Source organism: Myxocyprinus asiaticus, chromosome 15, assembly GCF_019703515.2.
Source record: "Myxocyprinus asiaticus isolate MX2 ecotype Aquarium Trade chromosome 15, UBuf_Myxa_2, whole genome shotgun sequence".
Taxonomy (NCBI): domain Eukaryota; kingdom Metazoa; phylum Chordata; class Actinopteri; order Cypriniformes; family Catostomidae; genus Myxocyprinus; species Myxocyprinus asiaticus.
Genome location: NC_059358.1, coordinates 37,825,317 through 37,852,639, shown reverse-complemented (window position 1 = coordinate 37,852,639; position 27,323 = coordinate 37,825,317). Strand labels below are relative to the sequence as shown.

The window sequence follows — 27,323 nt, the reverse complement described above, 5'->3', positions numbered from 1 at the left end:
TGTGATTTTCTTCTTGTTCCTAGATTTCGTCTTTTGTCAATGGGCGGCAGGTCTTTTTATGTTGTGGCACCTAAGACATGGAACTCAATTCCCTTGGCACTCCGAACTACTACCTCCATCGCTGAATTCTATGAAAACCTATTTGTTTTCTCAGTGTTATCAGTTATAATGTGTACATGCATCATGTACTGCTCATTGTATTTGTATGCTTACTTGTACTGGACTGAAATGTCTAATTGTTTGTATGATCTGTTATCTACTATATGCAACTGCATTTGCTTTCTGTTTCCATACTGGGCAACTGTCCACCGTCCATATGATTGTCTATATGTTTGTTATGTTACTGTTCTTTATTGTGAAGCGTCCTTGAGCTCTGGAAAGGTGCTATAAAAATTAAACATATTATTATTACCTTTCAGTCCCCTGAAGCCCTCAGAGTGGATGGTAATTGTCTTTGAAGGGAATAGGGCATAGGGACTATGACTTCTGATTGGAACGCGCTCGTGGGAGTTAGACGCGATGAAATTGTCTGGAGTTTTATTTAATGCAGCCATTTTTCAGGTTTCTTGGGATATACATCATGAGTATGTGTTCTTTGCTCGTTCTGTTTAGTGTAGTGCAATTCAAAACACTGATATGTTGTAATGTTTTATTCGCTCGTTTCTGATTCATCTTCACGACTTGCACAACAGCTCCTGACTCGTCATTAGTGAAGTCCGTGATGCGCTGTTTTTGTTTGTAGGCTAGTTATATTGCTGTGTTTTGCGATGTAGATTCAAAAGAACTGGATAGCTAGAGACATTAACTTGGGAATCTGACTATACTGATCACACTGAACATGTTTGATTCAATAAAAAGAACTCATAAAGGCCCTGAATGGACCATCAACACCAAGCTTCATTGCTATTTCTTTCCAGAAGTTTTAAATCGTTTAAGTCTCTATGCAAACGATCACAAAAATGTGGGTATGTTTGCACCAGTTAAGCAACTTAGCACCCCACAGTGTACATATTGATGCTGTTACCTGTTACCTGTGTCTGAACTCAATGGATTGGAGTGATGAAATGAACCAGAAAATATGTTTGCATCAAAGTAAGTGGAGTCCTTGGTCACTCCTCCTCATCATGTCATCATCTTGGACCAATGACAGTGAGAAGGTGTTTAGCAGATGGTACGAAATGTTCCTGAAAATTCGCACAAGCAAGTTTTTGCGAACCACCGAAAAAAAAAAGATTTAGTTCGAAATAACATCCCACTAATTTGTTCTTCGATTTCGTATGAAGTATATTGGGGCCTTAAGAGATTCTTGGATTTTGACTGACCCGGGAACCATTTACTTTCATTGTACGCAAAAGAGCAAGGACATTTTACAAATGATATCCTTTCGTGTTCCACGGAATAAAAAGTCAGAAGGGTTTGAAACGACATTGACAGAACTTCCATTTCTGAGTAACTAACACAGAGGGTAGAAACTTTTTGAAAAGTGGTGTGTGGATCATCATACATCATCATAGGAATAAAGATGATCACCAAAAAAGTGGGAGGCACAAATGTAGTGTCCTTTCCACCGTGATCACTACACATTTGAAAAATAAATAAAATAAGCTCTATTAAATTCCAGTTCCATATCAGAGTATGACCACTGCAGCCACAGAAAAGCTGATCACACTGTCTGTCTTCATTCAGAGAGAGCAGAGAGCTAATGCTCTTCAAACAGACAGTGACAGCACTGGAGTGTGTGTAGACCACCGTTCCCATTCTCTGTACACTTAAGATTCAGTTTGCACATTTATGATCGGCAGTGTTAAATCATATGCTGACATCATCCCCTTCCAATCAACACAAGAAATGGTGCTTTCTCGTAAAACCCCCACAGAGAGAGAGAGCGAGAGAGAGAGAGCGCACGCGAGAGAGAGAGAGAGAGCGAGAGCAAGAGAGAGAGAGAGCAAGAGAGAGAGAGAGCGAGAGAGTGCCACACGCGCACAAACAACCCAATGTAAACAAACACTTGTTTGGTAAACAGACGCACTGAGAAAACGGGATTCCCTCTAACCAACAAATCCGGCACACATGCTTAACATTTCATCTCCATAAACAATTACACAATTTTATCGCACACATATCACCACTAAGCAAAAGACAAAGTAAGGCAATTTGGCATTTAAAATCTTGACACACCTGCTCTGCTGCTCGAGGCAAAAGTTACCAAATCTGAAACCAAGACACATTAACAGTGGGATGGCTTGATAAAAATAAATAAATAAATAAATAAATAAATAAAAAAAAAAATGTGGCAGTACCAGAGTACAATAGGTTGATTCTCACAAAACCTGTTTATATACAGTGCATGTATGTATATACATTGTATATAGTTTTGGCAAGTCATTTAGGAAATCTACTTTGTGCATGACAAGTAATTTTTCCAACAATTGTTCACAAACAGATTGTTTCACTTTTAATGGACTATATCACAATTCTAGTGGGTCAGAAGTTTACATACACAAAGTTAACTGTGCCTTTAAGCAGCTTGGAAAATTTCAGAAAATGATGACAAGCCTTTTGACAATTAGCTTCTGGTAGGCTAACTGCCATCAATTGGAGGTGTACCTTCAAACTAAGTGCCTCTTTGCTTGACATCATGGGAATATCAAAAGAAATCAGCCAAGACCTCCAAAAAAAATTAAATAAAAAATAAAGTGGACCTCCACAAGTCTGGTTCATCCTTGGGAGCAATTTTAAAAACGCCTGAAGGTACCACGTTCATCTGTACAAACAATAGTACGCAAGTATTAACACCATGGGACCACACAGCCATCATACTACTCATGAAGGAGAATCATTCTGTCTCCTAGAGATGAACATAGTTTGGTGCTAAAAGTTCAAATCCCAGAACAACAGCAAAGGACCCTGTGAAGATGCTGGAGGAAACAGGTAGACAAGTATCTATATCCACAGTAAAATGAGTCCTATATTGACATAACCTGAAAGGCTGCTTAGCAAGGAAAAAGCCACTGCTCCAAAACTGCCAGACTACAGTTTGCAAGTGCACATGTGGACAAAGATCTTACTTTTTGGAGAAATGCCCTCTGATCTGATGAAACAAAAAAAAAATTGAACTGTTTGGCCATAATGACCATCGTTATGTTTGGAGGAAAAAAGGTGAGGCTTGCAAGCTGAAGAACACCATCCCAACCATGAAGCATGGGGGTGGCAGCATCATGTTGTGGGGGTGCTTTGCTGCAGGAGGGACTGGTGCACACAAAATAGATGGCATCATGAGGAAGGAAAATTATGTGGATATATTGAAGCAACATCTCAAGACATCAGCCAGGAAGTTAAAGCTCGTCGTAAATGGGTCTTCCAATGGACAATGACCCCAAGAATACCTCCAAAGTTGTGGTAAAATGGCTTAAGGACAAAAAAAGTCAAGGTATTGGAGTGGCCATCACAAAGCCCTGACCTCAGTCCGATAGAATATTTTAAAAAAGCGTGTGCGAGCAAGAAGGCCTACAAACCTGACTCAGTTACACCAGTTCTGTCTGGAGGAATGGGTCAAAATTCCAGCAACTTATTGTGAGAAGCTTGTGGAAGGCTACCCAAAACGTTTGACTTATGTTAAACAATTTAAAGGCAATGCTACCAAATACTAACAAAGTGTATGTAAACTTCTGACCCACTGAGAATGTGTTGAAAGAAATAAAAGCTGAAATAAATGATTCTCTCTAATTCTGACATTTCACATTCTTAAAATAAAGTAGTGATCCTAACTGACCTAAGACTGTAAGAATGTTTTCTACAATTAAATGTCAGGAATTGTGAAAAAAACTGAGTTTAAATGTATTTGGCTGTACGTAAACTTCTGACTTCAACTAATATATATATATATATATATATATATATATATATATATATATATACACACACACACACACACACGTACATGTCTTACATTGTCACAATATTTTTAGGACACTTAAGCACATTCTAACCACTAATTCTCATTACTGTAATAAGTCCAGATATTATACTTTCAAAAACGCCTTTTTTTTTTAAAGGTAAATGCATTTCAATTTCATAAAACAATTGAATTGTGAAATGCTTAATGTTTAAACCAAAATATAATTACTAAAACTTTAAATGTGTATTATTATTATTATTATTATTATTATTATTATATTAAAGATTACTTAATTCTATTTGAAGGAATTTTGCTGTGAATTTTTTTATTTATTTTTATTGGATATTACAGCACAAAATATGACATTGTAATAATAAATGCAATAATATGAATTAATATGAATTAATTAATAAGTTACATACTAGAATATACTCTAAATAATACCATGTGATGACATGCTCTAAACACCATGATAATTTTGGTGTGTTAAAATATACTGCACTATATTGTCACAATTTATTTAATTCTTCCTTGTTTTATGAGAGTATGTTCGTCAGGATATGCTATAGAGCAAAAGTCACACAAATAAGCAAAAAAATAAAACAAATAAAAATAAAAATAAAAAACATAAATGACCTGTAGCGCTGCGACATGGAGTAAAGCGTGAAAGAGTGATAGACCTGCTGTCGTGTACCGGGTCAAAGTGAGGTCAGGCAGGGGTGAGGTCAGCCTCAGCTCAGCATAGCAGTAGATTTTAGAGAGTTTAGAGAGCAGAAAGTGTGCCACAGGACTCTAAACAGCCCTGAAAAGATGAGGCAGAGAGAGAGAGGGATAGAGAGCAAGCGAGGGAGAGGTTGAACTCATTAACTCTTCATTTGGATGGATCATTCTAAAGCACTGCTGACCCCTACTGGTAGAGAGGGGAACAGTTTCCCATCCCCCACCATAATCAGAGTCTCTGTCTGGAGAACTAGAAAAACAGTCATTACTCACTGCAGGCTCACTCTCTCTCTTCAAAAATATGTTAAAGACCTGCTTCTAGGATATATACATTTCATGAATCAATTAAACATAAGGATTTCAAAACAGAAATCACTGTATTGTGTCCTAACATCCCCTACACCATGAAATGCCCTTCAGAGACGATCTGAGCTGAGGGTGGGCTAAGATCTGAATGATGTTTGCTATTTGCACCTCAAGCTAATCAGTAAGAAATTATTTCATTATTATTATTATTATTAATATATTTTATTGACTCTTTATTCAATTTGTGAAAAAAAAAAAAGAAAAAAAAAAAACTGACTGGAAGTTGTTTAAAAGGGAACATGTGAAAATAACCAACTATTCACAAACACACACTTGTTGGCCCCTCAGAAACTGTAGAAGCCCCTGAGGTTGACTGTCTTCAATCACAAGTTGACCTCTGACCCTACCGAAACATAATTAAACATTTCACACTATCGTCAAGCGAGACCTGAAAGAACTGAAAATCTGACCACACAGGAGGGGCCAATGGGTCGACTAGACACCACTGAAAAGTTTGCACATTTATGTTAAGATTTCTGGTTAAGATCTGGGCTGAGGTTAGTTTCCTCAGAGAGAGAGTATAGGTGTGTCTGGTGATTTTTGTTCTGGTGACTTTGGTACCAAGTTTATTATTTGTTGCTAGTACATGTTCCTACTCGACTGCAGCATTCTGTAACTGAATCGAGAGGTGAATTATGTGAGCTTCACTGTCTGCACTCCCATTGGTAGATGCAGCACTGTGACTACTCATTTGATTTTACACCTGACCAACTTAAGTTTCACCTCCAACAGTCGCTGTCACTCATGTTACCTTAAATAGTTAACTCTCATTGAAAATGAATGAATTTTGGTCGCTTCCTTTACAGTGGGATGGGTTGTGGCATGGTGGTTACAGAGGGAAGGCTGTAGGTCTGAATCCAATACGGGGTGATTTGTGACATATAGCCATTGTGCCACTGAGCAAGGCCCTAAACTCTGGGATACTCCAGGGGGATGATTTGTGCTCAAATGTCTTCCCATGATGCTCACAAAGGTGATGCAGGTTTGAACTGGGCTAACTACATTTCCCAATCTTGTTCTGTCCTCTTCATCCCTCCATGTGCACTCTTCAGTAACCACATCCATTAAAAGTGGCAAAAATGGCAATGAATAAATAAATAAATAAATACTGTATTTTCTAGGCCTGGGAAACATTTGAACCTGGGTTGAGAAACATTTCCTAGTTATAAGTGTAAAATGGGCTTTCAAGTGTGAAAGCCCAAAAGAACTGAGGACTAAGCCACACTAATAAAAACAGGTTGGACAAGAACGTTTTATCTGGAGGCAAAATCCGCTTTTCCACCATCAGGCCGAATAGTTCTTGTTGCAGAACCACACCGTTCCGTACCGATCTGGGCTCATTGCAATGGTAAGGTTTCTTTGTCCACTGTGTTGCTGTGAAATCAAGATTATAATGCACTGACTGAGCAAATGATCAATCCTGACCACGTCACTACAGGTGTTCCACTAGAACGGTTCTCTGTCCTGAGTACAGTTAGCTAACCATGTTGAGAAACCGAGGCTGGGAAAGGTTGTGGTAATCGTACCATATCGAACCGTGCTCAAGTGGAAATGCTACTGGAAGTGTTGCCCAGAAACATTTGGCCCGATGGTGGAAAAGCTGTGAAACATTCCCATTCATAGAACGACTCAGTGTGAAAGTGTTCTGAAGGAGTCTGATATGGCCCACGAGAGCTCTTGTGTCTCAATAGTTTGCCGGAACTGAGAGCAGGGCAGATGGTAAATGAACAAGAGAGAACAAAAGATTCAAAGAGGAGCAGTGAACATAAAGAAGGCAGGACTGAAAGATCAGATGTGTTTGGAGAGGCTACGGAGAAGGCAGAGCAGGTGGCATGCGGGCACTGCCCGTGCTTTCAGCTCTCACCTGCCGGGATCTGCAGGGCCACCTGGTAGAGATGGAATTACCACAACATCTCCATGAAAATCTGCCCAATCAGGAGACACCCGGATCTACTGCAAGCCAAGAGCCCCATTCAACTCGAAACCATCAGAAATGCAAAAGCAACAAGAAAGAAAAAAATAAAATAAAACATAAATCCCTCTAATTGTTTTACTTTCAAAGGGGCAGAAGGCTCCTCATGTATCCATGAAATACTGCTCATTGGATACGAGGGGTGGTGACATCATCAGCCGACTGGCCAATGCAAAGGGCTTGTGTGGTGAGGGTCTGGGGAAAGCCGTAGCGCAGGTGCACAGTCTGTGAAGCTGTGTGGAGAGTCGTCATCTGTGTGTGTGTGTTTGTGTGTGTGTGTGTTTGATAAATCTGTTGGCTCTGCACAGCACAACACAACATCTGTGGCCAATTCACTTAAAGCCCAGCAGCATTTTCACACTTTTCTCTAGGGAGTAAGAGACAAAGCTAACCAACAAGACCAAAAAGCTGAGGAAAGTCAACACACAAACATGCTGCATAATGCAGTTCTTGGAGTGAAACTTGTAAGAAGTGTCAAGAGAATGTACTGGGAGAGGAACCTGTGCACCTGAAGAACTATATATGCTTCTCTTTCTTTAAATATAAAGATATTAAAGATGTTTGTACACCATGAGCACATGTTGCTAAACCTAGAGAGATCTTTCATGCTTTGAATATTTATCTACACAACCAGGACACACATCTAACTGTTAATTATATATGCCGGTGGGAGTTCAAGACTCAGTTGATCTTTGTGTATTGATTAGGACAGACCGACTGGCTCTGAAAGACTATCATCTATTGGACAAGTCTGTGAGCTTCCTGAACAACTAGTCAACTAATCTTTCATAAGGATGCTTGTTTCACAAGGGTATTTACTTAAGACATGTTCATGCATGCAGAAAAAGATAGACCGACTACACTGGAACAAAAATCAGGGGTCTTGAGACATTTTTGTTCTTTTTGAGACATGTTTAGCATCTTAAAACACAATGCATGTGATGCAATGTATGACTAAAGTGGCAGTGCTTTAAATGGGATGATTTTGAAGATGCAACTTTTCTAAGAGTGAACATCTAAGGGTGCCAACGACTAAGAAAAGCTCCAACAGAGCATTTGACTGATATGAATGTGTAAGTTCGGTTGTAAGGGTGTGGAAAGTGCCTTGTCAGTTTGAATTCAGCAAACTGAATTTCACCAAAGCACAACTCACCTGTGAGATTATTATTGATCTACGGATACCTTCGCAACAGCAAGTTGTAGCAAAAGCTGAAAGGTTCTCAAGTTTTTGGTTGTATTGCATTGTAGGTACTATAAAGCATCACACTGTCAGCATACTAATTAAAGCACCACACCTCTTCAACCCTCCATGTGCACTCTTCAGTAACCACATCCATTAAAAGTGGCAAAAATGGTATAAAACCTGAACATATAAAAGATAAAATAATGTAAAAAAAAAAAAAAAAAAAAAAAAAAAAAAAAATTGAAAAATCTGGATAAACTAGTCGACCTTACTAATCAACTAGTAGGATGACTTGGAAACTAGTCAACCATTGTGAACCATCCCAAACTGTGAATTAACATCAAATAAGCAGCCAAGAGTAAAAAAAAAAAAAAAAAGACACCCAGTGCTAGATCGCTGAACTCAACTCCAGAATCTGTACAAACCTTTCAAACACCCCTTGACTCTGTGAGAAAGAGATATATTTGTCCTCCTTCACCGCTAATTACTAAACATGTTGCTCTGTTTGTCTATCGAACTGGGCCACTGGATGCTTTCCTGGGGCCGCTGGTTGCAAGAGAACTGCTGGCTGGCATGTTCATTCAAACAGAACTGCTCTAGAGTCACGGCATGGGAAGGTAATGTGAACTGTGTGATTGCTTGTTGGCACATTTTCTGTGCCACTGCCACACAGGGCACCTTAGGAATAACTGCACTGCACAGAGCACTTTTGAGTATTGAAGAAAGTGGGTGCTACTCTATGGTCACAGTGTAGGTGTGTAATTGAAAATGGAAGTCTGCCTTTTTGCACATGTGCCCTGTGCAATAAGGGTCAAGGTCCATCTGGCAGGTTCAACTGTCATGGGACAGCAAGCCCACCAGCTCGAGATATAAACACATTTAGACTCCTTCAGAAATCTGTCATAACCACATAGATGGTGCTGGCCATTGAAATACTGGACGAATTACAGCCCAAGGGCACTTACAACCTAGATAAAGATCTTACAGACCATTTGGCGGATAGAAACACATAGGAAGAGTTTTGATGGTGTGGAAACCAGGTCATGGAGAATGTAATATAAAAGTGTAATTTGTGCCACCACCATCAACAAATGTAAATTCAACAATAATGACTTCCGAATAATGGACTTCTATATAATGGTTTCAAAACATGCCATCTTCCATTGGTCTGAAAAAGGAAATGCCTGCTACATACTCTAGCTATTGGTTGTCAATGTCGCTATGACAGGATGATATTTTTTTTTCAACTTCCACTAACCCTTTTATTTTATTTTTTTCCCCACTGTGTCCTTGTGATGCACCATCACTTTTGAAATAAACAGATTTGCGGTGCAATGTAAACTTTAGGATGCAGGCCCCATAAAAAAAAGGCAGAAATAACTATTGAGAATTTTCGGACCCTCCCTTCTCATTGGCCGTTTAGTGGGATATGTCAGGGCTGCATTGGAAAGGCAGGGCCATATATCAGCTTTATGTGTGCGGGAGGCAGATAAGCACAGCTGCCTGCAGAGGTGGGCCCAGGGCTCAAGGCAGGCAAGTCTGTAAATATTAGAGAGAAGAATGCATTAATGCTGGCCTCATTTATGTAGCCCCACTGCTCTGTTTGTGAACTTAACCTGAGATTGTTTAACCTTCTCTGCAGACTTTAAGAAGAAGAAACACATACACTCACATTCACAGGTAGCTTCTTTCAAACTGTTAAACAGCACACATAGTTAAACATAAAACAAATACAGGTGCACCTTCGGTTTTTGTATTCAAATAGAGGACTAAAGCACATACGTTACATATGTTTATCCATAGAGACATAAAGATAAAGCCATACATGCACACCTATTCTTACTCTCCCAAAATAGTCTTTGGGGTGTGCTGGTATTAAACAAAAAGCTGAAGTCTGCTTAGAACCTGCTGATCTATATAAATAATGTATATAATATAATGTTAACATGCATAAATTAGTTGAGATTTATTTTATGATTAAACAACAATAAACATAAAATAAAAAATGTGCAAAATATATCTAAAACCAACAGACACCCAAAGCAAATCTATAAAAAAATAAATAAAATAAATAAATAAATGCAAATTCAACATTTTTCTTTAACTAGTTCAACATGATCTACCCATTTTAGTTTAGAACTCAAATTGGTGAAAACAGGCCATGGAAATTTTATCGGTTCAGAAACAATGTCTGCCAACCAATCTTGTTTAATACATGGTTAAACTATTTTATGGAGATATATTTTATTTTATTTTTTATTTATTTGTTTTACTATCACTTGCATGCAAAATGGAACACAATATTCACAGTAAACACATGAGATAATGCATTTTTGTTTTCATTCTTGCACTAAGCTGCAACAGTTGTGAGCATTGTTGCACTTGAGCTACACACTAAAGATCCCAAAAGCTTGTCACTTGCCACGTACCCTTAAAATGCCATTAAGTACGTTTTATATTGCGTCTGTGGGGCACGAGACGCACAGCTGTGGCTTTAACAGCAGACTCACGTTGAGCTTTGACTGACAGCATACAGACCTGTGGTTTTATTCAGTATATTCCGCACTCTGGATTCCCACATTGAGTTTTACCTGTAATAATGGCCATAAACTATAAAATATTTATCAAAAGTGGGACATTGCGATCTATTTTTTAAACAATCATCACAAAATCTAAATGTACATGAGGAGAAAATTGCATTTACATTCAAATTGTAATTAGTTTAAACAGAATCAAATGATACTTTGCTGAAAATAGCCTTCTAAGATCATCTGTATTCAGTCAGATTTATTGAACAAAATGTGTGTGTGTGCATCCATAACTGCATGTGTAACTTTAATCAAGTCCGAAGGATGTCTTTTTCATGTCATTATTTTATGATACTTCATAAAAGCATACATATTGCAAATCATTGTTTAGATAAATAGGTTTAGATTTAGATTTTTTGCTGAGTTCAGCATGTCCCAAGCAGCAACGGAAAGCTCAGCTTCTCTAGCGCATCCGGATTTGTATCAAATTGTATGCAGCCTGAATTTCCTGTGCTGTCTTCAGCGGGTCTGTGAAAACCAGATAGCATCTTTTCAAGTGCTGTTGCATTGTTCAAGTGATGCTGTTTTTTTTTTTTTTTTTTTTTTTTTTCCAAATCTCACACAGCTGGCACCTCTTGTCATCATGTGTTCACACCCTTGTCCGAGCACTGAATCACTTCCGCCTTATTTTTGATTTGTCGATTCTGCAAATTTGTGATCAAATATTTTTTAATTGAGTAACCGTGACAACCCTAAACTAATGTCCACATATTCCAAATTATAATTTATTCCCAGTCATGGTCTGCTCTCATTGCTACTATCGGGCAGACGGTAATCGCAGCATCAGGACCCACACCAACCGGCTGCCAGATAGCTTTCTCCCCCATGCCATCAGAATTCTGACCTCATGAAAACATAACTGCCAATCATTCCCACCACCTTCAGCACCACACCAGTCTCACACTGGACTCATACTTACTCATACAAATATTTTATGATACTCTTTAAATACAATACAGGCGCACTATGCTTTACACAAACTTTGCGTCATGCTGTCTGAAACGGTTTTAATGTGACCTTCACATAAAAATAAAAATAAAAATGTTTGCAAATAATCAACCTCTAGGACATAAAATTACCATAGTTGAAGAAACACCCAATTACAGTTGTACATTATAACAGAGTTATGAGCTCTCTCAAGCTGAAATGGGAAAGGTCTGTTTATATTAAACAAGCTTCTTAATGCAGCAGCTTTCAACAAGCTGTCATTAAGACACTCTACAGATCCAGCAGAGAACTGTCATGAGCACTTTTTCATAAACTCACACTTCAAGCAGCTGGCTTTGAGACTAGATGTATTAAAAAGTGACATGAAGAAGCAGAGACATTTTGAAAACAAAAAAAGCATTCAGACATGTTCTGATTATCAACTGCTAGTGTTACATGTCTATAGTTCATGTGATGAACTACACCCATTACAACTTAACTTATAGTCAGAACTAGTTTGCATCTGCCAGGATTCTATAACTGACACACCCTAAACTTGGCTTTGGGGATTAAAGACAAAAACAGTCTCGGCTCAAAACCATGCCATTGGTAGAGCCAGTGTTGTTTGCCACGTGTGTTTGGGTTTTGCAAACACACAGAGTGTACCGTTTATGCTTTTCTGAGAATCAGCCTACAAATGGCCTAATAACCAACACTAAGAATGGCTATCTTTGCATATTAAACTGGGATTGGAGGACATATTTAGCACTGAAATATTGCACATGTCACCTTTTTGTCACCACTGTACTGTAGCTCTTATTCTCTGTGTTGGAGACGCCCGGCACATCTGGAGGTGTTTGCAGGCCTTGAATTGGCAGTCTCAGGCCTGGCCCATCATTTCCCATGTGTGTCTCATTTACTGCTAAGCACCCAGACCAGCCAGCAATGCAGAAATGAGAAAACACAGCCAACCAGAGATGGAGAGAACTGGGTTGTTTACCCTGTCTGAACCTTGTTGGACTCAGTCGGGTTCACGTTGGAAGTGGAGCTCTTGGACTCGACCCAGAGTCAACTCCCAGCGGACTCAACTCGCACAGGAGTCAACTCACACCACATCTTATTAGTCTCAAGTCTGCAGACGAGCCCTAAAGCACTATGACAGCACTCTTGCTGCACATCCACTAAATCCTAGGCCTAAGAGGAGCATATGGTGAGCTTATAGACCCAATGACTCAAAGTTCCTATAGAACCCACAGGCCTCATGGTTTGGTTTTGAGCATTGAGAGCTTTGTGTGCTTTTACTCACATAGCTTTGTATATAAATAGCAAACCACCCAACATTGGGCACTCTGTGATGTATCGTTAATCAAGGAAGGTTACCCACAATGCCCTTTTAAAGACTTGACTCAATTGAGATTACATTTTCTTTCCTGAGTTGATGTATTTCCTACTGAAGGAAATTTGGGCGGGACATATGGAAATGCATACTTCTAAGTGTCCGGCAAAGGTAACATTTATTTATTTATTTTTTACAACCTGTTAAGAAGGTTAAAACAAGCTTGATTTGCACTCAGAAAATTATTATTTTCTTAGCTAGATAGATTATAAATCTACTTGAATGCAACAGTAAACAGCCATTGCTTTTGTGAAGAGTAAGGCAGATTCACTCTCATGCATGACAATCAGTCGCTCGTCTCAAAACGATTTGAGAAATACTTCAAGCAAACGATTTTTACTTATGAAGTCTGATTTGAATCAAAATCTTTAAAAGTGTATGGCCTTTCAATTCCCATAATGTCAGGGGTTTGAGAGCCAATTCAAAATCATGGGATGTGAGGTCCGTTCCTGACAACTGGTCAGATCGAACAAATTCTTAATGAGACCTTCTTGGTGTCCGACAGGCTTACAAATGATCATGAATAAATGAGTAGAGCTAAATAAATGATAACTTCTTAAAATGCCATATCAGTGGACAAGCTCGTTTCACATGCTGTCGATACGTTCATCTCGGCCTGTGCAGCAGGGATCAATAAATCTCCTGTGAAAATCGCTTCGAAAGCGAGGACCAGCAGAAGTGCAAATATCATTAAGACCATGAGGCTTTAAGGCAAATCTAACCTTAATGTTTACCATTCTACCATATGTTACTGAGTTTATTTGTAGATCTATTTTAAAGTTTAGCAGAAGTGAGACTGAAAGGAATCAGAGTTGATTCTTAGCTATCTCACAAGTTGGTTTCACATCTATCTAGTTTACACTCCCAATTTATTATTATTATTTTCTTTTGTACATTTTGGTTAGTCATCATTTATTTTAATTATTTAAATAGTGTATGTGCATGTTCAAATTTTTATTTGTACATTTGTGCAGGTATTAATGTTTGATACAAGCATATGTACACTCCTGAGCAACAAAATACATAAATTGGGCCAAGATCAAAATGGCAAAACATTAAGCTTTCAATGGTCTCTACAACAAATCATTGGTCAGGAAATTAGAGTTAAATATATATATATATATATATATATACTCCTAATGCACTTCTATGCCAGCATTTGCTCATTAACTTTTGCTGCTGTTAACTGTTTGGAAAACAGCAGGAAACAAGGAAATTCACTTATATAGTCTTCTTGTATGCAAAGGTAAAATCATGATAATGATTAACTGGTGTGTCTGGGTGTACAAAATCTCCCAAAAATATCTTTGGGAATGTTTTATTTATTTATTTATTTTTATTGTTTTTTTTTTTGCTTAGTCATTAGTTGGTGATCTGCCACACGTGATGAAGCCCATCAAAGGCCTGATAACAAGCTCATAAATGATGAATGAGTGATAGAGCAGGGAGAGATCTACAATATGCAGGTGTTGTGAGTCCCAAGGTAAAGGAGTGAGTCAGGCCAACTGTAGCTATTCTGAAGTTTACAAGACCCTAAAAGGCAGAGCAAATCCCTACTTCTACATTAGCTATTAAGAGAATAGGTCAACGCTTTGAAAAAACAGGTGATGTTGCCAGAAAGAAAGGATCTGGAAGGTCCAAAGGCTCTTCACGCAGGGATGACCAACTGCTGAAATTTACAATCCTCAAAAGGCAAGAAAAAAAGCCCATGAAAACTGTCAGCAGAATTCAAAACCTGCATTAGATATCCTTCTGGTTATTGTTCTTCTCAAAAGAGTCTTGTTTTTTAACTTCTTGGATTTTTTGTAGGCTTTTGTCCTGTCTTTGAGAACTGTAAATTCTGCTGTAGATACCATTAGAAGTTTCATGGGCCATGGCCCATTTTTGCCCAGGATTGTATACAGGCCATAAAATCAGTGGACATGTTGTAATTAAAAATTGGGCAAAATCTACAGGCTTTTTACAGTTGATATTATTTTTATTTTGCATTATTTTTATTTTTTATTTTTTTTTTATGGTAGGATCAAATGGGCAGATTCAATTCATATCAAAATATATTGGCAGGAGAAACGTAGTTTTACATTGCCAATGTGATATTAGACAAAATGCATACAGATATAAGATTTATTGAATGCTGAAGTTTAATTTGCTGAAGTTTAAAATCTTAAAACTATTATTGACTATTATAAACTGCCATTCAGTCTCTACAAGTATACCTGTCTACAGCTTGCTGAATGGTCAGGTCCTACAGTCTCTATCGTGCACACGCTGGGTCTCATTTGTGCGGTATGTGTGCGTTTTCAGACGGTGCAAAGAGATACGGCAGCTTTCCCGTATCTCTCACATGCCTGGTGCTTGCGGGTGAAGTCTTCATTCTCTGTACAGTAAATCTGCTCATGTGTTTATTATGCCAGTGACATGTTTTGTGCGTAATGATTAAGCGTGCACTGCTCCACACAATCTGCTTATGTGTGAGGATGTGCAGTTGAGTTGAGCGTGTGCCTTCTGCAAATGTATATATGCCAATTTAAGCCAAAGGAAGTGGGGAAAAACATAAGTGAATTTTGTCCATTGTAACCACCTTATTTTTCAGCTAAACTAGGGTGCCGCCATTATCAACCTTGAATGTGGACCACTTCCGATATAAGCCACTTCCAGGTAATTTAGCTATACAAAAATACTACATTATGCTGCTTTATATTACAGGCTGGCAATGCATGTTGACATATTATTATCATTAATTACAATTTTCATAAACTCATTGGTTTTAAGCGCATACAGTTTATCATATTTTGCCATTGTTTTATCACACACTGTTGCACAGGCAGAATTAATGAAATTAGGCTGACACGTCTCCACAAACATTACACAACCAGCAGAGTGCAGAAAGCTGCCGGAAAGATGCTGCTTCAACTTTCAAAAACTGCATTTTGTTTCATCCTGACAAAATAATAAATGCATTATTCTCTCCATTCTTGTCAGAAAGCATTCTCTCTTTCTTAGCGGTGCATAGTAAACAGACATGCAGATCTCACATTCAGCATGGTTTATGAAACATCGCCTTTGGAAATAAATAAAGGCATCATTGGAGGTTATGCAAGTACATATGAATGGAGGTTTAAATGGAGACAAGAAACACTGCAACATCACAATATCGGTAAAGAAAGAAGCAGATTTTATTACTGTCTCTTTAATACATCACCCAGCAACAAGTGAATGATTTACTTACTTTTAAATTATCTGACACTGACACATAATTCTGATGTAAATCCTGTGGTTGTGTGATAGTTTAAAAGCCCATATCACTAGATTCTGGTATTATATTATCATTTATTAACACTGCGGTCAATACTGCTTACTTCCGCATTGCAAAATAAGGTGGATAAAGGTACCTGGGTTTGTTCCTGGCAGGCAGCAGATACCTAAACCTCACCCCCACTCTAATCGGAGCCTGTAAAAGGCTGATTAGCCTATCAGGAACAACTCAGAAGACCTTTCTCCTATCGCGTGAAGCTTCAAGAAATTAAAAATTAAAAAAGAAAAAAAAACAAATACTGTATTAATTGTGTATTTTTTTTTTTTCGTTCATTCAAACTGGAAATGGAATGTGGAGTGCACTGCATTGTGGAATACATAGGCAGTGTACTCTGCACGTGCATTCCGAACATACTGTACACACTATAAAGCACATAATAAATCGGAACTTATAAACCACAGGTTCTTCTTGCTTCTGTGAACGACACATCACGAGAACTCAAACAGGAACTGTGAAAGTCACAAAAACACAAACAGAATGACCCAGAGAGCCTCCCAGCTATGTCCACGCACACTTATAAAACAGGAATACTCAAAGACACGAATCCAAAAACACACACAAATGTTGTTCAATACAGATCAAATGTGACATACTGACACTCAACCAGCCCAAACTTCCTCTTGTATTCTCTCACTGTACGACCACAAACGGCCTGATGTCCCACACACTTCCACATCTCTAACTGATGATGAGCCACGAGTTACAAACTCACACACAAGCAGGAACCATCTAGGACTGGGTATATTGTGATATTTAAGTATTTGCTCTGCTATGGCTTAGAGTGAAGTGTGCAATGTTAAAATACTTTCTCATATTCCCAGTGGCAGTTCCATTTGAGACCATTTTAACTGGGGGGGTGGAGCCAGGTTGGGGCCGGGTGTGCTTGTAGCGAGGCAATACACCCTAGCATGCTGTGTTTGCCCACAAACTGAAAGCCATGTTGTCATGCATGTTGTTCTTTAGAATGACAAATGATTAAGTCAAATGAATGACTTATCAGGATTTTAGGTTAGAATTTAGGCAGAAATGTTTACGTGTCTTGTAAATGGTCACCATTTATTTTAAGAATGTCACCATTTTTAATTTCACAAGTTCAATTTTAAATTTTCCAGCAGTGATTTATTTATTTAGTTGTATTATTAATATGCAATTGTTTATTTATTTGTTTTACAAATAGTTTACATGTAGTTTTTCCATTACTATTAGGTCATGAAAACTGCATGCAATATAATATAAAAAAATAGAAAATGCTGTATAATAAGTTTTAAAAGGAAGACATGTGACAGGACATGCCAACTTATAAAAGGACTTTGTGTCAGCTACCCCAAATGTAAGACCGAACATTTAATTAGGCAGAAAATATCTCCCATTCAGACCGGATTTTGTGATAATAGCGTGGGAAATAGCACTATTCAAGTTATCTTTATTTTATTTTATTTTGATGAAAACATGTATCCTAGAGCAGCATGTAAAATGCATATAAATTCCCATTATACATTACATATTTATGAATTTGTGTTCCAGAGCATAGCGTCATATGGGTTTGGAACGACACAAGGCTTAGTAAGTTCACAAGCCAATTTTCATTTTTGGGTGAACTAGCAATTTTTTGTATTTTTATTTTTTTTCATCTGCTATATTATTGTGAATATATTCAATATAGTGTCAACCCCTTTATGGAACAAACAAAAACATTGCGCAATCCTTTGCACACCGACATGCACCTACATTTTAAACTAATTGTATGTTTGGTGGCCCATCCAAATGCTGCAGAGCTCTAAACACTAAACACAGTTAAGCAGAGTGATTTTAGCAGTGATCAAACGTTGCGGACTGACAATCCGCTCCCAGCACACCTCTAATGAATGCAGCGCTCTACAATAAAAGCTGTGATGAAGTGAGCCAGCTCTCGTACAAAGAGACTCTAGAGTCCAAAGAGGTACACAGCCCATCAATCCAATCCATTCAAATCCTGTCCTGGGGAGATGGGATCAGGGCTGGCGTGTGTGTAAACATGGCTGGCAGCCCAAAGCAGATGCACTGGCACATCTGTTGATGGGCATTATCTCTGAGACAAAAAAACATCAGCATGTGTCAGAGAAAAATAAAGCTGCCCTTCATCTGGCCCCAATCAATACACTGTACTAGAGCTCAGACAAAGTGATGAGTGATTTAAGCTTTGGGTTCAAGGAGGCTCTTAAAAACACGTCATCCTTTTCATCTGTTGTTGATGTGTCTCGTAAAGAGAATGGCTTGATCACATCATTACAGGGATTTACACAAACAAAATAAACATCTCAAAACAAATAATGGTGAAACATGTCCCCTTCTGATTGGCTGCGAACAATAACACAACAGGTTTTAAACTGATCTCTTTCTGGCGACTGATGCTGTGAACCCTGTAATTATATGTGAGTAACTGTGCATCATACAATTCCATTTATAGCCTCAAAGTACAAAATAAAGACTGCTGTTTGGCCTCAGTTGTGATATAGGTTTAACGATTGGTGTCGGGTGGGTTAGGCCTCAAAATAAGAAAGAGACAGGCAATAGCATGATGGAAGCAGCCTGCTTGGACTCAAAACTCACCCTGGAAGGACTGTCTGGCTCGTTCCACGAGTTCCTCTATGGTATAACTGGCCAGATCCCCCCTGGCGTGCTTGGTTTTGCAGTATGTGCAAGCATTTAAACAGCTGTGGGAGACAGGGAGAGAGTATATGTCATCAACAGTATGTAGATTATAAACATCATAAAGCATTTTGAGGGCAATAGATACACAGAGTTTAGCATGACTGATATCAAGGCTCCGTTTAACAAGATCAACATGTCTGTTCCTCTTTGATGTTTCCTCAACAGACTACAAAGCTGTGGCCAGTGATAATTTTCCAGAAGGTTCTGATGGCAAATACAAATATAAATGGAAGACATTGGAGCTGTGGCCTAGTGTGAGTCTGAAGAAAACAGTCAAGAAATTCTAAGGTAATATTTTTGTTCCTCAAATTACAATAAATTAAATTGACAAATTTTCAATGAAGCCCATTTTAAGACCATTAAGACTTGCATTGTAATATTATTATTTTCATTGTAATTGAGCACATTCCACCCAAAAATCTCAGTAGTTTGTTATATAATAAATACACATTTAATACCTGAAATAAAAAAAAATAAATAAAAAATAAAAAAATAAAAAATTATATATATTTTAAAAGTAAAAAATAAATAAATAAATAATTAAAACAAATTATTTAAATTGTAAAGCATATTTGTAAATGCATCAGTAATTATTAGAGATATTGGATTTAATACACTAACATAGGTGATTATTAGGTGAGTACTTTGACTATTTATCCACATAAACTGATGAACCTACTGTAATGCATCCCACAAAAGCTTATTCATTCATTTGCATATTTATTTTATTTATTGGAAGTAAACGTGTTTACTACAGGAAAAAAATGCTATTGAGTGCAGTTAAATGTTTTAATCAACTGACAGCTCTAGCAATAATACATTGTGGTAGTATTGGTTGTTCAAAATTTATTTCATGCTGAAAAATAAATAAATAAAAAAAACTGTATTGAAGCAATAAGAATTATATTTATTATTATTATTATTATTATTATTATTATTATTATTATTAATATTTGTTCACATTACAGAAGAAAATGCTCAATTGTCATAGAAATTGTACTAAAACAGACTTACAATAAATGTATAATGTTCTAAATACAGTTATAATCAAATTTGTAAAAAAAAAAAAAAAAAAAAAAAAAAAAACTGCTTGCATGGTGTAATGCTAAGGCGATGAATTTTCTCCATGCTTTTCAGAACAATGATCAATAACCGACTGACAGGAGAACGGGTCGGCTGTTTGGAAGAAGTTTGTTCTGTTTGTTTGTGTGTGTTTTTCTGAATTCGCTCTGTGGAGAGCCAAACTGGATGGGAGATCTGAGCTTTGAGCGTAGTCTCAACTTTCAACACCACTGCTGATGAACCCCTGTCCGGCCCGGGTTCAAACGGCTACAGAGACACTGGCTCTGCCACGGGCCAAATCTCTTGACGAATTTCTGACCAGCGCCCAAAAGCTCAGCGGAGTGAGTTCAAAATCCTCGACTGCCACGAGGAGTATCATTAGCCTCAGAGAGCATAGCAGCCAGCAACACTTCCCTTCCAGCTATGACGCAGTGGAAAAGTGCTCAGCTAGAAGCAAGATTTGTGGATCTCACCTACAGTGGCCTCATGCCACCTTTCAATGTGTGGTTAAAGCTGGAGCCTCCAAAAAGTTTCACAATGTAACCACAGCTTTAACAGACGCAGAACCAAATGTGCAATGGCTATGATTATGGGCATGTTAATATTTGTTCTGTTCCAAAACCTAGATAGCTGCATTGCAGTCAACTGCCTGCATAGGCAGCTTTTTTCTGAGGAAGTATTTAATTAAAATGGAAGCTCTTAAGTAACTGATTTGGAATGTTCCACATAGGCAGCGACTAAACATGCAACACATATAGTGCTACCCAATAAACTTGACCTACAATGGGATTCAATAGAGCACGTTTCCTCAATAGGTGGTCCGCGGGCCACTTCCAGCCCCGCAAGAGACAAATGTTTGGCCCGCGCTTAAGGCCTGTTCACATCAAACTGATATGGTTGAATTGCCCCACCATAGCACTTTAAAATAGAACATTCTCATGCAGAATTCAAATGGGTCACGTGAGGTTATGTGGTATGATATCGAGGGAAGCCCAGTTTAATCGTGCATGTGATCCAGCTCGAATATCGAGGGGAGACCGCAAGTGATACCAGTCTTCAAGTACCCTGCGCACATCCGCGTACCACATGTGAAGCATATATAGCACTTATTCATCTTTCTTTAGATGCTTTATATCATACAATTTGCTTCAGCAGCCTGAAATTTCACTTTGGCGACTGCCGAAAATTTTTCAATTAGGGAAAAACCCTGTAAATACACGTGGAACAGTGCACAATAAGAATAACATGTACAGTACAGTAAAATATGATGCAATGCATTATATTAAAAATAATATATAAGAAAACACTGGCTCACAGTCTTTTGAAATTATTGCAATACTGTGTTATATTATCCTTAAGAACAATAACAATATTAATGCTAATAGATCTAATAATTGAACCTGAAATTAGGGAAAATGCAGGGAGAAGATCCCGTTTGGAGATTAGCAGGAACAGTTGACTCAAGGTGGAAATGGAGATCCAGATTGTTCATTAAAGTTTTTTTTTTTTTTCTTTTTCAACCAGCAAAATTGTGTAGTTTTGTGTATATGTATACAAACAAAATGTTCATAATTGTTTGAATAGATAATAATGATAAAAAAAATAAATAAATTATATTATATATATATATATCTGTGTGTGTGTATATGTATATATATATATATATATATATATATATATACATATACACTCACTCACTCACTCACTCACTCACTCACTCACTCACTCACTCACTCACTCACTCACTCACTCACAAAAAAAAAAATAATAATTTTTTGAAATGGATGACTTGGACCAAATAATAAAGCAGCCAATAAGTGCCCAACATAGATGGGAACTCCTTCAATACTGTTTAAAAATCATCCCAGGGTGATACCTCAAGAAGTTGGTTGAGAAAATGTCAGGAGTACATGTCTGCAAATTCTAGACAAAGGGTGACTACTTTGAGATGCTGAGAAAAAAAAAAAAAAAAGGAGACACTTTTCGGCACTGAAATGAAATGAAAACCAAAAATGATTCTGCCTTAGAATTTGTTCGAAACAAGGCATCTTAGAATCACTTTGTTGCCCAAGGTGCCATTCCAACCAAGCACGTTCTTGTACTAGAAAAAAAGGCATAGATAGGCCAAGACAATATTTCCAGGCATCATAATAGTCCCATTATGAAGGATATTCCCGACAGTAGACAGCAAAAGTATGCTGTCTTATAAGACACAGCATTTTGGCCAACACGTAAAGTGGCACTGCATGTGGTATATCCTTCTCAGATAACGTAATCCCAGAACTGCTCAGTGGGGAAATGTACATCCAATATGGCAGCTTATGTTTTTTTTTTTTTTAGGCGCAATTCGCAATAAGCCAGTCAAAATGCATGACCTTAAACCTAAGTATCTCCAGCTATTAAACTTTAGCTATTCTTAGTGGTTTGATGAATAACGTCCATGTATCACTTCAAAGAGGAAGGGTTTACTATTGCAAAGGGAAGTGAAAGCAAAACATGAGTGCATGAGAGCCAAATCAAGTGGGGAATAGAGGGGAACAAAGCTATTGGGAAATTGAATTTGTCATTCTGCATATCTTAGGGGCCGGTGTGTGACATAATGAAAATGTCAGGAAAGTGATAAATGTTAAATAAAGCTTTTATGGTAATGTAGATGCAACAAGGTCATGTCCTAAACTGCATGACCTAAAACAATGATACAAACAGGATCAAGAAAGAGATCCAAATCCAGACCAAGCGCTCCTACAAAATAGATTTTCCCAACAACGCATTACAAAAACATAGAAGACTCGCAGTTGTCCTTTCTATCTGCTGAAATTGTTCTTTAAAAAGATGAACACCTGAATAAAGATATTCTTGCAAATGCTACGGGTGTCTCGCTTTGACATTATATGATCTATAGCAGGATACATCTATCTCCCAGTAAACCAGCCATTAAAGGAGGACGGGTCACATGACCTCAAAGAAAACACGCACAGATGGGTCCCTCTATGTCCCTTATATTTTTGGTTGAAGCCCTCTGGACTGGAAATGGGGCTGCACCAGGGGCCTACTTTATTGTGATATGGCTCAGCAAAATGGATCAAACTCATTGTAATCCCAATGGGCATGAAGTCCCCACGCAATGTTTTCACATCAAATCAAACCATGTCTACCTCTGTTGTGCCCTATATGGTGCCTGACAGGTCACGACAGGCTTTTTATAGAATTTAGATTGCAGTCCCTCAAGAAGAGGGCTGACATTAATGTTGGACAGACTACATTTTAAGTAATCTATTTACTACTAGCCCTGCTTGGACAATTCCAGGAAAATGTAGCCTCAATAATATCAGTGAGTGAGAGAGAAAGAAAACAAGATGATTGATGCAACAATGAATGAGATTTTAAGGTTTCATGGGTATTTAACTGGAATGCGCAACACTACATATTTCCAAAATAAACTTGATGGTGGATTGTCTTTAGTCGACTAGTCGGTTTTAAAGAAGTCCAACATAATTGCACTGGTTTAAGGTTGTGTCCACAACACACCAAGACATATTTCCAAAAGGTTTTCACAAAATGGAACACAACGAAGGGGCCTTGAGATATTTATTTATCTTAATATACTGTTTTAACCATCTAAAGCTTGTGCTGGTGTACATATGACAAATTCCAGATGAAGTCCATCATGTGTCATAGTCAAATGCATTCATTACAGGATGGCGCTCAAGAAAATTGTGTTTGTATGCCAATTATGGCAAAAACCAATGTCATGAAGACAAAATGTTGTGTTCAAAAACAGCCAACAACAAGGATTTATAAATCAATGTGGTGGCGGGGGAGTGTGGTCGAGTGTTAGTGTGTGAATGGAGAGCGAGATAGGGAGATGAGAACGGTAAGGATTGTCACCTGTTCATGATGAGTCCAAGACATTTCTTGTTCTAGTGAGGGTGCAGAAGAGTTGAAAAGGAAGCAAGACACTGGAGAAGAGATAGTGAGAGAGACTGACACGCCTGTCCTATGTGTGTGTGTCTGTGTACCTAAGTGTGTTACGCTGAAAAGCCGAGTTAGTGTGTGGGTGCCTGAAAAGCCCGATTTAAGTAGCTGCTGGAAAGCTGTTTTTGTTTTGGCATTAAAAATAAACACGATGCTAAGACTGATCACCCGGCTCCTACATTCTCCTTTTATGAACATTGTGTTACACTGGTGCCGAAACCCAGGAATCACAGAAAGAAGTGCTGCTATGGAAACCTCACTGCTGGGCAAAGTCATCCATGCCTTCGCCGGCATTCAAGAACAACACCATCAGGCTCTCCTTGCCCAGGAGCAGTATTTTCAAGAGCTGATACAGGCCCACGCTGAGGATCGACAGGCATTGCGGAGCCTGATAGCCCCAGGCAGCCCCCAGGGGCAGCAGCCATACTCACTCTCCTTTTGACCAAGATGAGGCCCCAGGATGAGCCTGAGGCCTTCATTGGGCACTTTGAGCAGGCAGCTACCATCTCTGGCTGGCCAGAAGCCCAGTGGGCATTACATCTGCTACCGCTGCTTTACGGGGAAGCCCAGCTCACGGCTCAGCAACTGTCGGCCAAACACTGCCTGATCTAAAGGCACCTGAAGAAGGCTATCCACCAACGGGTTGGCCGCACACCTGAACAACACCGCCAGCGTTTCCGTTCACTCATGCTTGGCGAGACCAGCTGCCTATTTATGTACGCCCAGCTCCTCCGCGATGCCTGTAGGAGGTGGGTGCTTGCCGACGGGGAGCCCGACACCGAGGTGGTGATTAATCTGATGGTGCTGGAGCAGTTCACTACACGGCTGCCAGGAAACACTGCAGAATGGGTCCAGTGCCATCGCCTGGCATCGGATTTAGTCCAGTTGGGACGAGGACCAATTGGCAGCCTATCTAGGGGCCGGCAGGTATGTATCGTCATAGACATCTCTCTCTCTCTCTCTCCCCCTTCCCTCGTCTCTCTCTCTCCCCCCCTTCCCTCTCTTTCTCTGCTCATTTCCCTCATCCTGTTCCCCCTCCCTGGAAACAGGGAGTTTTCTATCCTACACCAGCTCCCTGGCTTCAGGGACTGCACAACTCGCCGGTTTCCCGTCTCTCGCCACTCTCGCCCCCAGGATGACAGATCCACTGCCGCAGGTGAGGGTTTGAAGCCTGGGCCGGTCTGTTGGAGCTGCGGGGAGCCGTGGCATTTCTGGGACCAATGCCCGGTAATGGAGGTGGGGACATTGGTTTGGGTCCCCGACGCAGCGCAGGCCACCCCCGATCGAGCTGGGACGTACCGCATACCCATGAGTATTAAGGGGGGGTACATACCAGGCCTTGGTGCGGGTTGCAGCCACACCTCCATCCATAAATGCCTGGTTCAAGATGACGCTTTGGATGCTAGTCACGAGGCGAAGGTAAGGTGTGTGCATGGGGATATCCACGATTATCCTTTAGTGACTGTGACAATTCAATTCCGGGGACAAAAGCATATTGTCGTGGCAGCAGTTAGTTCCCGGCTCATCCATTTGCTAATTTTGGGCACAAATTGGCCAGCGTTTTCCACTTTATTAAGGGAAATTTGTGTGGATTGGTCTTGTAGCTGAGCGTCTCGGTGTGGGATTTGTGATGTGCTGGCTGAGGCGACGGAGCCGGGGCCATCTACAACAGCTCTGCATCAGGATGACGTAAGGGAGGGGGAAGTCTCGGCTTTCCCAGCCCTTAGAGGATTCCCCACCGGGGATTTCCCTCTGGATCAGACGCAAAATGAGACTTTTAGGCACACCTTCGACTAAGTGAGAGTGATTGATGGACAAATTCTTCAGCCAGACATCACACTCGCATATCCGTACTTTTCTATAATAAATGATTGGTTGTATTGAGTAACGCAGGACGCTCAGACAAAAGAAGATACAACCCAGTTATTTATACCAAAGAGCCGTCGGGAAATGTTATTCCAGATGGCTCATTATAATCCAATGGTGGTTCACTTAGGGCAGGAAATGACACTGAACCATCTAATGGCCCGTTTCTATTGGCCGGGCATTCGCAGGGATGTTTGCAGATGGTGTGTGGCATGCAGTAAATGTCAGCTGGTGAATCAGCCGGCCACCCCAAAAGTGTCTTTGCGCCCACTTCCTTTGATTGTCGTCCCCTTCGAAAGAATTGGTATGGACCTCATCGGGCCATTAGAGTGGACGGCATGCAGACATCGCTTTGTGTTGGTTCTGGTGGAATACTCAACGTGATATCCAGATATAGATATCCTCTACACAACATTTCAGCACGTAGTGTTGCAGAGGCACTCTTCAGAATTATCTCCCGAGTGGGGATTCCGAAAGGAAACCTCACTGTTCAAGGCACTACTTTCATGTCACGTACACTACGTGAGCTGTACAAATGATTGGGTATTAAATCGATTCTGACAAGTGAACACCAACCGCAAATGGACAGGTTGGTCAAACGGTTTAATAAAACATGGAAAAAACTACTCGGGCTGGAGGTGAACTTAAAAGCCATTCGTGGCACCCTGGTCACTTGCGGAGACCACCTATCACCGTCGCAAATCATGGACGTGGCCCGGTTGCAAAGAGAATTATCGGACATGTTCTTGCCCCTTCCCGGTCGTACAAACCTCATAAAACACCATACTGAAACAACCCCAAGGGTAGTGGTATGCAGTCGTCCCTACCGATTACCCGAGCACAAAAAATAAAGAAAAAAAAGCCATGCTCGATATAGGGTAACAGGAATCCCACAGTGACTGGGCCAGCCCGCTGGTTCCGAAGAGTGATGGCTCAGTCCAGTTCTGTGTGGATTATAAAAAGGTCAATGCGGTGTCTAAATTTGATGCGTATCCAATGCCTTGTATTGACGAACTGCTCGATCGGTTGGGCACGGCTCATTTTTAATCAACACTGGATTTAACAAAGGGTTATTGGCAGATCCCCTTAACACCAATGTTCCATGAGAACACAACCTTCTCCACACCGTTCGGCTTACACCAATCCATGACCCTTACGTTCGGTTTGTTTGGGGCCCCGGCTATGTTTCAGTGCCTTATGGACCTAGTCCTCAGACCGCACACTGCATACGGCGCATTATTATATACAGTAATGATTGGCAGTGACACATGCAGCATCTGAGGGTGGTTCTGAGGTTGCTGCGACAGGCGGAATCACGGCAAACCCCAAGAAGTGTGCAATTGGATGGGTGGAGATACGGTAT

General features: G+C 39.5%; 1 protein-coding gene across 1 annotated transcript in view; it reads right to left on the bottom strand.

The window, feature by feature from the left end:
• Positions 1–27,323, bottom strand: part of LOC127452731 (threonylcarbamoyladenosine tRNA methylthiotransferase-like) — a 560,218-nt gene that overhangs the window by 258,450 nt on the left and 274,445 nt on the right. Inside the window, exon 8 of the mRNA XM_051718387.1 lies at positions 18,956–19,059. Within this exon, the coding sequence (XP_051574347.1) occupies positions 18,956–19,059 (104 nt within the window). The remainder of the gene's footprint in view (positions 1–18,955; positions 19,060–27,323) is intronic.